This window comes from Oryctolagus cuniculus, chromosome 18 (genome assembly GCF_051225735.1).
Source record: "Oryctolagus cuniculus isolate XC-2025 breed Fujian yellow rabbit chromosome 18, ASM5122573v1, whole genome shotgun sequence".
NCBI lineage: Eukaryota > Metazoa > Chordata > Mammalia > Lagomorpha > Leporidae > Oryctolagus > Oryctolagus cuniculus.
In genome coordinates, this window is record NC_142884.1 from 2,651,374 (window position 1) to 2,664,784 (window position 13,411).

General features: G+C 42.9%; 1 protein-coding gene across 1 annotated transcript; it reads left to right on the top strand.

Annotated features, from left to right (window-relative positions):
• Positions 1 to 481: 481 nt before the first annotated feature.
• Positions 482 to 11,297, top strand: LOC100343768 (vomeronasal type-2 receptor 116). The gene is made up of 6 exons (XM_002722576.6): positions 482 to 615; positions 4,025 to 4,316; positions 5,008 to 5,808; positions 6,851 to 7,078; positions 7,780 to 7,903; positions 10,390 to 11,297. Exons 1-6 carry the CDS (start codon positions 482 to 484, stop codon positions 11,295 to 11,297), a joined length of 2,487 nt encoding a protein of 828 aa, XP_002722622.4.
• The last annotated feature ends 2,114 nt before the right edge of the window (positions 11,298 to 13,411 follow it).

Below are 13,411 nucleotides of genomic sequence, written 5' to 3' on the forward strand. Positions count from 1 at the left end.
AAGGGTCTAGGACATTGACACATGAGGGCTTGATGTGGCAAACCCCAAACATGTTTTTTCACTTGTTTTTCACTGAAACTGAGACATAGGTGCATGACCTCAGGGCAAATATTGTCCCCAGGTCTCCTATCTGGGGGATTGCTGTGAGATGACTTCCTAATATCAAGTGCCGTTAAGGTGCTAAGAAATAGTCACGTCTTAAACACTCCTGCATCCTGTACTCAGGACTGCCTGGACCTGGACAGTTGTCTTAAACACATTGTCCTCTTTTTCCACAACTGTGTGTTGGGCACCTGCTGCTTCATCCCAGCCCAGGGTAGTTAATGTGAGCTGCATCTGCACTTGCTTGCTCCATATGCCTGGGTCTCTGGCTGCGGTCTCTAAAGACAATTTGGCAATGCTGGCTGGTACTTTCCTTCTTCTGCTCCTGCATTTCCCACTCTCTCTTGGCAGCTCAGAGATGCTCTCCTGTGTTACCTGCATGAAGCCCAGCCTACTCAAGGACGGGGATCTGATTGTTGGAGGGTTTTTCCCACTTTATGTTTTTCATCATTTCCCAGATCTCTATGAGTTCCCTATCAAACCAAAGGCATTGACAAAACTGTATTTCGACAGGTAAGTCTCTTGTCCATCTTTGATTATTTTAGGAAACCCAGCTCTACTTATCTCCAGATGATTTGGTCAAAAGACACAGTGTGGTAGGTCAGACAATGCCGTGAACCTGCATGCACCTTTCCTGCCCTTAAGGACAACATTCCTGGAATTTAAATATTGTGGGTGCTGCCAGTAGCCAGGGTTCCTCAAAGCTGAAGAGAGAGTAACTCCTCTTGCTTAGATTCTGTCTACCTTCTATTCCTGCAACCCTCACCGCTTAGCCTGGAGTCCATGCCCACAGTTCTTTCTTTCCCCCATGGCTGGGTATAAACAAAGAGTGACTCAGACCCTGGCATTTGAATGGTAGTCTCACTTTGGTGGTTATCCCTGAAATGGTGTCGAGTCAAGTACTTCAATGCCAGACTTTGGCTGATAGGATAGCAGAAGAGCCTGGAGCAAAAGTTCCCTTCCACTGGGTATCACGCAATTGTCAGAGTTCCCTTCCCACAGGTGGTCAATGGTCTCAGCTAGCACAGAGACCAAGACATCCCAAGTCTTGCCCCTAGCAGGAACAGATGCCTTCTAAGCTCCTTTGAGCTGTGAAGCTCTGGAATCCATTTACACACTTCCTGCTGTGGTCTATGTACCTGCAGTGTCTGCAAGTCACGCTAGGAACACAGCACTGCTCTCCTAGCTGTTTTTGTTTTTTTTTAACTTTTATTTAATAAATATAAATCCAAAGTACAACTTTTGGATTATAGCTGCTTTTTCCCCCATAATCACCCTCCCACATGCAACCATCCCATCTTCCACTCCCTCTCCCATCCCATTCTTCATAAAGATTCAGTTTCAAATATCTTTATGTACAGAAGATCAATTTAGTATATACTAAGTAAAGATTTCAACATTGCACCCACACAGACACACAAAGTATAAAGTACTGCTTGAGTACTAGTTATACCGTTAATTCACATATTACAACACATCAAGGGCAGAGATCCTACGTGGGGAACAGGTGCACAGTGACTCCTGTTTTCCATTTAACAATTGACACTCTTCTTTATGACATCAGTAATCACCCGAGGCTCTTGTCGTGAGCTGGCAAGGCTATGGAAGCCTTTTGAATTTGTCAACTCTGATCTGATTATACAAGGCCAGAGTCAAAGTGGAAGTTCTCTCCTCCCTTCAGAGAAAGGTACCTCCTTCTTTGATGGCCCATTCTTTCCACCCTAGCTGTTCCTTATTTGCTGCCTGCAGCTTCTCTCCTAGTGCTGGTGATTTGAATTTCTTTTGTATTTAATTATGTGTCAGTGCTGTAGCCCTGGCCTTTGAATGTATCCTGATACATAATGGCATTTAGGGTGACTTAATTTCCTGGCTAGCGTGGTTTGAGCTGCAACAAACATAGAGGTGCAGAGGACTTTATTATTTGCCAATTTTATTTCCTTTGGGTAAATTTTGAGGAGTGAGGTGGCTGGGTGGTATGGTAGGGCTATATTCAGATTTCTGAGATATCTCCAAACTGTCTCCATACTGGCTTTACTAGTTTGCATTCCCAACAACAGTGCATTAGGGTACCTTTCCCCAACATCCTCACCAGCATTTGTTGTTTGCTGATTTCTGTATGAAAGCTGTTCTTACTGGGGTGAGGCGAAACCTCATATTGGCTTTTATTTGCATCTCCCTGAGGGCTAGGGATCCTGTGCATTTTCATGTGTCTGTAGCCTTTTTGGATTTGCTATTTTTGAGAAATGTCTATGTATGTCCTTTGCCCACTTCATGACTGGGTTCTTTGCTTTGCTATTGTTGAGTTTTTGATCACTTTATATATTCTGGTTATTAATCCAGTATCAGTTGCATGGTTTGCAAATGATTTCTCCCATTCTGTTGGTTGTCTCTTTACTTTCCTGACTGTTTCCTTTGCTCTACAGAAGCTTCTCAACTTGATATAATCCTACTTGTTAATTTTGGATTTTATTGCCTGTGCCTCTTGGGTCATTTCCAGGAACTCTGTGCCTAGGCCAATGTCTTGAAGGGTTTCCTCAATGCTCTCTAGTAATTTGATGGTGTAGGGACCTAGATTTAATCTTTTAACCATTTTGAATGGCTTTTTCTTAAGATGTAAGTTAAGGGTCTTGCTTCATATTTCTGCAGTGGAAATCCAGTTTTCCTAGCACTATTTGTTGAAGATAGTGTCCTTGCTCCAAGTATTGGTTTTAGATACTTGATACAATATATAAATATAAGTTGGCTGTAGATGTTTGGATTGATTTCTGGCATTTCTATTCTTTTCCATTGGTTTATCCTTCTGTTTTTGTACCAGTACCAGGCTGTTTTGATTATAACTGCCTTGTAGTATGTCTTAAAATATGGTATTGTTTGCCTCTGGCTTTGTTTTTGTTGTATAAGATGCTTTAGCATCTTACGTTTCTAAATGAATTTGAGCATCATTTTTTCTAGATCTGAGAAGATTGTTGTTGGTATCTTGATTGGTATAGCATTGAATCTGAAAACTATTTTTGAAGAATGGACATTTTGATGATATTTATTCTTCCGATCTATGAAATTGGAAGTTTTCCCATATTTTATGTCTCCTTCTATTTGTTCTTTAAAGTTTAGTAATTCTCATTAGATACCTTTGAGTTCCTTGGTTAAATTTATCCCAAGGTATTTAATTTTTCTGTAGATATCATTAATGGCATGGATGTTAGAAATTCTTTCTTAGCTATGGCATTGTCTGTGTGTAAAAGGCTGTTGTTTTTTTTTTTTTTTGTATGTTTTTAGATCCTGCTATTAAACTCCACTCTTTTATGAGTTCCAGTAATCTCCTAGTGGAGTCTTTTGGTTTCCCTGTATGTATCATCGTATCATGTGCAAAACAGGATTGTTTGACTTCATCCTTACTGATCTGGATCACTTTGATTGTGTTTCTTGCCTGATGGCTTTTGGTGCAACTTCCAGGACTATATTGAACACAATGGAGAGAGTGGGCATCCATGTCTGGTTCCAGATCTCAGTGGGAATACTTCCAGTTTTTCCCCCTTTGACAGGATGCTGGCCTTGGGTTTGTTGTAAATTGCATTAACTAGTTTGAGGAATGCTCCTTCTAGCCCGGATTTGCTTAGAGTTTTCATAAGGAAAAGTATTTTAAGGCTGTTTTATGGGTCAGTTTCAATGCACTTTTTAAAGTAATTCCACTGACACATTTACCTTTCATGTGAGGGTCAGAGGACATCAAATATTCTCTGATTCATAATATTCATAGTGCATCTGGTAAAGACATTTCTCCTTTTGTGAGTTTTAATTATTTTCCACAATGCCCCCAACACTGCATTGATTTTCTTGGAATGAATGACTTGAGTGTGCAGCAGATGTTTCCAAAGAACAAGTTGTGAACTTGTTTGTGAGGTCCGGGTATGCTTTCTTGCAGGTTACAACCTAAAAGTTACCAGTACCTTCTGGCCTTTATATTTGCCATTGAAGAGGTCAACAGGAGCCCACACCTGTTACCCAACGTGTCCCTGGGATTTGGTCTCTACAACACCATTCATAGTGAATGGAAGACCCTGGAGAGCACCCTGACCTGGTTGTCTGCCGTGGGCAAGGCCATTCCTAATTACACCCGTGTGAGGAAGAGCAAGTCTGTGGCAGTCATTACAGGAAACACAGGGGCGACTTCAGCACAGATAGGGACGCTGTTGGAACTCTATAAATTCCCTCAGGTAAGGGAAGAAAAATATCTTTCCTCTTCAGATGCCTTCGTAGGTGGCTTCAAGAGTATAAAATTGAGTAGTTTCACATATTTTTATAGAGCCAGAATATAAACTTTGTGTGTGTGTGTGTGTGTGTGCTTGTCTTCATTGGACTTTTCCTATTTTTATGGATTTATTTGTAAGGCAGAGGTACACAGAAGGAGGGAGGGAGGGAGGGAGAGAGAGAGAGAGAGAGAGGGAGAGAGAGAGAGACAGAAGAGCTTCCTCTGTGTCTTCCACATGGGTCACATGATCCAAGGATTTGGGCCTTCTTCCCTGCTTTCCCAGGCACATTAGCAGGGAGCTGGTTCAGATGTGGAGCAGCCAGGAATTGAACAGGTACACATAGAGCTGCTCCACCACAACTTATCTGGTGGGAGGAGGAGCTGAGTAAATGCAGCATTGATAATTGTCTATGCACTGTCATACCTTGAAGTGCTGAGCTGCAAAGCTCTGTCAGTCTTCCAGAGAGCCTTTGCAGGGAGAGTGACATCCCATTTATTAACTTCCAACACTTCCTCCAATCAACATTTTTCAATAACTGAGTGAAATCTTCTCAGAGCCAAGTGTGTGTATGGAGTGTGGTGCTTCCCTGCAATACATTCCGAGGTCTTGCTTCCACAGAACTCATTTGTTCTCAACATCTTCATTTTCACTCTAGCTCACCTATGGTCCTTTTGATCAAATTCTGGGAGAAAATCATCAGTTTACCTACCAGATGGCTCCCAGGGAATCATTTCTGGCCATGGGCATGGTGTCCTTGATGCTGCATTTCCACTGGACGTGGGTGGGGTTGGTCATCTCTGAGGACACCAGGGGCATTCAATTCCTGTGGGATATAAGAGAGGAAATGAACAAGAATGAGATCTGTGTGGCCTTTGTGGAAATTCTCTCTGTCACAGACAGGACGTATGCACCATCTGATTGGCACAACCACTTTAGAATCCTAGAATCAACTGCAAACGTGGTGGTCATTTATGGTGACACGAACTCATTTATGGGTCTGAGTTTCTCAAGACACGGGCTCCTTGTGACTTGGAAAGTGTGGATCACGACATCGCAATGGGATTTCATCACTAGTGAGAATGAGATCATGATGGACACATTCCATGGGACTTTGAGTTTTTCACACTCCCACAATGAAATCCCCGGTTTCAAGTATTTTCTCAAGACAGTGAATCCTTCCAAGTACCCAGAAAACTTTTATCTCACTAAATTTTGGTTTCTCTATTTCCCCTGCTCAATTTCAAAGTCCGACTCTGATATGTTCAAGGCCTGTCCCGCAAATGCCTCTCTGGAGGATCTGCCAGTGCACGTCTTTGACATGAGCATGTCTGAAGGGAGTTACCACATCTACAATGCTGTGTATGCCGTGGCCCACACCCTTCATGAAATGCTTCTTCAGCGGGTAGAGGTGCAGCCAGTGTGGAATGGAGATGGGTTGACGGTGTACCCCTGGCAGGTACTGTATCTTCTCCAGGCAGCTTTTCCTTGGTCCTTGTGGACCTATCACAGTACAGAGACTCTGCTCATACTTAGCCACATCATGAATTGCTTATAGGGTATGATGGGATGACAGAAAGCTCTGTTGTCACAAAATCTGTAACACATGTGGCCGATGTTCCCTGGCATTTTCAGTGTGCCACATCTGGATCTCTTCCAGGACTGAGGAATTTTACACAGGATGGCATACAGAAGGTGGGAAGCTAGTCTGTTGATGACAACATTCGCCAGGCATCAACAAGGCCTGAGCATAAGGAATTCTGCAAGTGTTTTAGGCAGTAAATGTTATTACCTCAGTTTATACAGAAGGCAACCCAAGCTCTAAGTAAGTGGGTGATGATGTATTTGACTTTATTATAGACATGTTTCTGAATACCATGTACAGTGATCATATTAATGAGTAGTGTATACTAAACAGTTTAAAGAAGAGAAATTCCTTTTCTCACAGTCCTGGTAGCTGAAGTCTTGGACCAAGTTGCCCGGAGGGTTAAATTCTTTGAGGTCTGCCTCCTCTACTGCCAGATGGCTATACTACCTTTGTGTCTTTGTAAGGTCTTCCCTGTGTGTGCACTGTGTCCAGACTTCCTCTACTTCTGAGGATGCCAGCCACACTGCATTCAGGAGCTCCACCCCCCATGACATTATTTTAACTTCTTTTTCTCCACAAAAAGCCAGTTGGCATACACAATCACAATTCTGAGGTTCTAGGAGTTAAGGACGGCAATATAGGAAAGGTTAGGGATCATTTTAATTCTGGGCTATTTCCACTATAACACCGTGTATTGTAATAGACAATATATATTGTACTTTATACATAGTCTCCTGAATCATGTGCTATCAATGTATTATCCCATTTGAATAATTATAAATTTAAAATTTTTTGAACAGAAACAATTTGAAGCATTAATTCTGATGAGCTTGAATAGTTTGACTCTAATCAGAGATTCCTCTATCTAAATTGAGTACACTGTTATGTAAGGGTGCTTTTTTTTGTTTTTAAGCTTAACTCCTTTCTGAAGAACATCAAATTTGACAACAGTGTTGGTGATGAAGTGAATCTGGATCAGGAACGAGTTTCTAGGAAAGACTATGACATTCTCAACTACTGGAATTTCCCTCAAGGCCTTCACCTCCAAGTGAAGGTTGGAAAGTTTTCACCACGGGCTCCACATGGTCACCGTCTTTCCATATCTGAGGAGATGATAGAGTGGAATGTGGAGTTTAAAGAGGTCAGTTGCACAGTTGAAATACCAGGTTTGTGGCTGGCACTGTGGCATAGGGGGTACAGGTACTACTTGCAGCACTGGCATTCCACGTGAGAGTCAGTTCAAGTCCCTGCTGCTCCTTTTCCAATCCAGCTCCCTGATAATGCACCTGGGCACGCAGCAGAAGATGGCCTAAGTGCTTGGGCTTCTGATCCTTGTAGGGGACCCGGAAGAAGCTCTGGCTCCTGACTTTGGATCGGTTCAGCTCTGGCCATTGCAAATGTCTGGGGAGTGAACCAGAGTATGGAACATGTCTGTCTGTCTGTCTGTCTGTGTCTCTCTCTCATTCTCTCCCTGTAACTGTGCCTTTCCAATAAATAAATAAGTCTTTTCCAAAAGTATGCCAGTTTGTGCTTACAGAGAGATCTTCAGTACAGAGCTCCATGCTGGGAATTCTGCAGGTCCTGAGAGCATGGCAGAGCAGCACACAAGTGCATGCCAACTTCCCTTCTGCACTGCCATTTTGCTTACTCTGGTGATTTCCACTGAATGTCCAAGAAAATGTTTCCCTGTGGATAACTGAGTGTCACCTGCTGAAACAGAGTGCCCAGGCCACGAATGGAGTGTGCCGATTTCTTGTCCACCTGGAAATTCTGACAATGCACAGTGGGAACAGAATCAGATAACCATGATGACACTTCTCAAGACTCTCTGATTTGTTTTAGATTCCCCGTTCTGTGTGCAGTGAGAGCTGTGGTCCAGGATTCAGGAAAACCCACCAGGAGGGACAGGCTGCCTGTTGCTTTGACTGTACCCCTTGTCCAGAGAATGAGATTTCTAATGAGACAGGTACAGAATTTAAGATTCTCTGTAGTTGTCATTAATTTAAGTTAAATTTAATTGGGCTTATGACTACCATGAAAGCACAGCATGAGATGCAAATTTGAAATTTGTTGGGGTCTTGAGAGAAAGAGCTTAGTGTAATCATGTGTTGAGGACTTGAAGGCTTCTGAGAACCAATCTCAGCCTGACTGTTATTTGCCTGCTCACTCATATTGGTCATGAGGGATGCAAGTGAATCCAAACACTGGCCTGTTTCACCCCATTGTTTGCCTCTGTGTAGTCATGACTGTAGGCACTCAGGTACAACGGTCCCTGTTTTTATTAATTTATTTTTTAAGCAGCCTACCCTGGCACTCTTTTATTCCCCTACAACAGGAGCTAGCACTTCCCACAGAATACATGCAAGCTTTCCTGAAAGGGAACAGAGAGTGGGAGAGACTGCTTACTCTCCCAGTGTCCACAGCTAGAAATCAGGACATAGGGATTGGCCACGGGAAAATAGTCTAAATGAAAGAAGTACCCTAGAAGAGAGAGACCTCCAGTGGGAGTCTGGCATAGCTGCTAACTCACGTTGACATGTGTGCATTTCTACCAAAATGCTTGTTTCCAGTCTCAGCTCCTCCACTTCCATGCCAGCTCTGTGCTGCAGTGCGTGTTTCAAATTTCTTTATCTACTGGAAAAGCAGAGTTGCAGAGAGAGAGGGAGAGGGAGAGACATAGAAAGAAGTCTTCCATTCATTAATTCACTCCATAAGGGCCAGGACTGGGTCATGCTGAAGCCAGGAGGCTGGAACTCCATCCAGGTCTCCCATGCAGGTGCCAGGGGCCCAATACTTGAGTCCCTCTTCTGATATTCCAGGCACATTAGCTGGTAGCTGGATTGGAAGTGGAGCAGCTGGCACTGGTACAGGCACTCATAGAGCATGCCAGCATTGTGGGCAGCAGCTTGACTAGCTCTGGCACATGCTACCCCCCCTTCCCGCTTCCTATCATGCACACCCTGGAAATAAGTGGATAGTTAGTTGAGTACTTCGATCCCTTCCACCTTCCTGACTTTGGCCTGGCCTGGCCTTGGCAACTGTGGGTCTATGGAGAATGAACCAGTAAATGGAACAATCTTTCTCCCTCTCCCTTCCCATTTCTGTGTCTCTTGCCATCTCTTTCTCTCTCTGTCTTATCATTAAGTACCATTAAAATTGATATTAGACTTCAGTAAGGTTACCAGGTAGCTATCATTATAGTAACGAAGAGTCTCAATTTATGCAAAAATACACTTGATATCAATTATAGCAGAAAGCAATGATTCCACTGACAGCAAGAAACATTCCTATAGTAACTTCAAGCATGAAATGAAGATTATCAAAATTTGCTAATGCCTATAAAAGAACTGACTAAATGCAAGCGAGTGGAACAGGGGTGAACTGCTAAAATGAAACTCTATTTAGTGACAAGAAGACTCAACATTAAATGTTATCAGTTCCTGTCATCTGTAAGGTGTCCACTGTGACATTCTAACAGACACTGCGACTTGACAAAGTGTTCAGAAGATTAAATGGAAGGATAACGAGAGGACTGGATTCCAGACCACACTCACAGAGGGGACATTGACTGTCATGTGTGAAAATATATGTTAAAGCTGAGACAGTGTTTCTTTCTTTGCCTTTTGACACTCCTATGACCTCTGTATTCATATTCTGAAATGTTTTATAGTTACCCTAAATCTCTTCACATATATCACTACTCTTATTGTTACATACTAAAAACTGGAACTTCCTGGAATATCTCTGTAATTTCTATAGTTTGCTGACCTTAGAACATTTTAGGAGAAAATTTATGGATTTTATTGACTATAACAATGTTGTTGGAGGCCAGAAATATCCTAGGGTTTCACTCACATTTCCTTTCATGGGAATCCTAGTTCTTCCAGGACATAGGATGAGTGGATTACACTCTGTGGTGCATTTTCCTTTTCTGAAAAATGGGATATCGCAGTGGGTAAAATATGCAATTCCAAAGGTCTTCAAGTCCACATTCTATGTCTTGATCATGTAATATCACCCAGAACCTAGGCCCTCTCTAGCTTGTTGCTTGCTTTTCTGCATGAATGAATAAAAAATATGGGAGAATGATGTATTGAGCTAAAATAGGTATAGATTGATGGTTTCATTGTGATACAGAAAACTACACTTTGAACATAAAAGCTAATCACAAAGGGGAAATATGAATTTTATTGCTATTCCCAAGCCAAGGAGAGAGAGAGTACATGCATGTGCTCAATGAGAGAGTGAGAGAATGAGAGAGAGTGAGAGAAAAAGAGAGAAGAGGAAGAAAAGTAGAAGGGGACAGAAATTGCCTTGGAAATATACTCCATGTTTTAAACTTGGTTGATGACTAATAAGGCAACACAGCTAGAGAGAAATATTTTCCGTGACTGGGATGAGTGAATGCTGAGAACCACTGCCAGCCAAATAATGCCCTGCCTGTCTCACCAGATGTGGAGCAGTGTGTGCGCTGTCTAGACGACCAGTACCCAAATCCTGCACGAGATCGGTGCCTGCCCAAGGTCGTGGTGTTCCTGGCCTATGAAGACCCGTTAGGAGCAGCACTGGCCGGGGTGGCTCTTTGCCTCTCTGTGCTCACTGCTCTGGTACTTGGGGTGTTTGTGAAGCACAGAAACACTCCCCTAGTCAAGGCCAATAACCGCAACCTCAGCTACACCCTGCTCGCCTCCCTGTGTCTGTGCTTCCTCTGCTCCCTGCTTTTCCTTGGCCGCCCCAACACAGCCACCTGCATCCTCCAGCAGACCATGTTTGCCATCGTGTTCACAGTGGCTGTGTCCACCATCTTGGCTAAAACCATCACCGTGGTCCTGGCTTTCAAGGCCACAGCACCAGGGAAGAGGATGAGGCAGTGGTTGGTGTCAGGCGCACCCAACTCTGTCATTCCCATCTGCTCCCTCCTCCAAGTGATGCTCTGTGGAATCTGGCTGGGAACGTGTCCTCCTTTCATTGACACAGACACACATGCTGAGCCTCAGCGGCTCCTGGTCCTGTGCAACAAGGGCTCTGCCACTCTCTTCTACCTTGTGCTGGGATACCTGGGGTCCCTGGCCCTGGGTAGCTTCTCAGTGGCTTTCTTGGCCAGGAGACTGCCTGATACGTTCAATGAAGCCAAATACTTGACGTTCAGCATGCTGGTGTTCTGCAGTGTGTGGGTGACCTTCATTCCTGTGTATCATAGCACCAAGGGGAAGGTCATGGTGGCTGTGGAGGTCTTCTCCATCTTGGCCTCCAGTGCGGGACTCCTGGGCTGCATCTTTGCCCCCAAGTGCTACATCCTTCTGGTGCGGCCGAACAGGAACGTTTTACAAGGAATAAAGGAGAAAGCAAGGTGTAGTTAATGCAGACTGTGCATCAACTCACAGGTTTCATAAAGTGAAAGCAAGGGCTGAATGTAACACACCACTCTAGTACACAGGAATGAGAGAGAGCAGAGCACTTTACCTTTTTCTAGGGACATGACATCTCCTTTCTTTCATAACCTCAGGGAACTGTGTGACTTGCAGTGATTGTCCTGAATTTTGCGTGGCTGCCATTATTATTGTATCTATTGAACACTTTTTTACACTAAGACTTCTCTATCTGACGCAGTTATCACTTTAACAATACTTTCACCTATTCATTTAAATTGTAAAATGTTTTGTTTCAGATGTGCAAAGTGAATTGTTATTTAGAGACAATCGTACTTATGTATTGCCTTGCAGTTACCTTTTCCTATGTGTGTATCACAGCAGCAAAAATCTTCTCCACTAAAAAATTTAGTATAGAACAGGATACTAGGGGCCAGCACTATAGTGTAGCAGGTAAATCTGCCTGGAGTTTTGCCATTCCATATGGCCTCCAGTTCGAGTCCTGGCTGCTCCACCTCCACCCCAGCTTTCTGATATGGCCAAGGAAAGCAGTGGAAGATGGCTTAAGTCCTTGGGCCCCTGTACTCACATGAAGACCTGGAAGAATCTCCTGGCTCTGGATATTGTAGCCATGTAGGGAATGAACCAGTGGATGGAAGACCTCTCTCCCTCTCTGTAACTCTGTCTTTCAAAAAAATAATAAAACTTTAAAAAAAATTTAAAATGAGCAACTGTGTATTTCTGCCCCTATGGCACACCTTGATGTTCCTGAAGTAACTCAAATGAAGAATGTGTTTTATTTTTTGAGTTGGCTAAACTTGTGATGGAGGCAGCTAAGTTAATCACATTGTCTCGTTTACTTGTTGGTCTACAAACTAACCCAAAACATAGAAGTCACAGAAGGAACTGATTTTTAAATATCACATGATACTGTATATGAGACATGGGAAGTGTCCTTACCTGCCCACTCCAAGGAAGTGCAGTGAGAAGCAAGGCTTTATTAGTGGTCATGCAAGAGTGGATGCAAGAAGACAACCAGGGTGGTTAAAGTAAGTGATATATTCCCCACAGCACGCAGGTCGCTGCCCCGGTTCCTCAATGTCTGTGTACAATGCCTTGTCCAATCCTTTCCGAGGGTTCTCTTACACCATGATCTTTTTCCTCCCTTCCCTATTTAATTGTCTGTTTCTCAACAATGAAACCTTCCCTCCCTTCTCCATGTCAGCCCTTCCCTAATGTCCCATTTGCCTCAGGGCATTGAAGTTAGTAAGTCTTGATATCAGGTATTGTGATGCCTCTGACTTTGTTTTGGTTGTACAAGATTGCTTTAGCTATTCGAGGTCTGCTGTGTCTCCATATGAATTTCAGCATCATTTTTTCTAGATCTGAGAAGAATGTTGTTGGTATTTTGATTGGTATCACATTGAATCTATAAATTGCTTTTCAGAGAATGGACATTTTGATGATATTGATTCTTCCAGTCCATGAGTCTGGAAGATTTTTCCATTTTTTGGCATCATCTTCAATTTCTTTCTTTAAGGTTTTGCAATTTTCATCGTAGAGATCTTGAACGTCCTTGGTTAAGTTTATTCCAAGGTATTTGATTGTTTTTGTGGCTATTGTGAATGGGATTGATTCTAGCAGTTCTTTCTCTGCCATGGCATTGCCTGTGTATACAAAGGCTGTTGATTTTTGTGCACTGATTTTATATCCTGCTACTTTGCCAAACTCTTCTATGAGGTCCAATAGTCTCTTAGTAGAGTTCTTTGGATCCCCTAAATAAAGAATCATATCATCTGCAAAGAGGGACAGTTTGACTTCTTCCTTCCCAATTTGTATCCCTTTAATTTCTTTTTTTTTTTTTTTTTTTTTTTGCCTGATGGCTCTGGCTCAAACTTCCAGTACTCTATTGAATAGCAGTGTTGGGAGTGGGCATCCCTGTCTGGTACCAGATCTCAGTGGAAATGCTTCCAACTTTTCCCCATTCAATAGGATGCTGGTTGTAGGTTTTTCTTAAATTGCCTTGATGGTATTGAGGATGTTCCTTCTGTACCCAATTTGCTTAGAGTTTTCATGATGAAAGGGTGTTGTATTTTATGAATGCT

Excerpts from the sequence above, each read along its gene's own strand:
- LOC100343768 (XM_002722576.6), top strand. The coding sequence starts at position 482 with ATGAAGCCCAGCCTACTCAAGGACGGGGATCTGATTGTTGGAGGGTTT. Across the intron at positions 5,809-6,850 it reads TGACGGTGTACCCCTGGCAG|CTTAACTCCTTTCTGAAGAA; the intron begins GTACTGTATCTT and ends TTTGTTTTTAAG. Across the intron at positions 7,079-7,779 it reads GGAATGTGGAGTTTAAAGAG|ATTCCCCGTTCTGTGTGCAG; the intron begins GTCAGTTGCACA and ends GATTTGTTTTAG.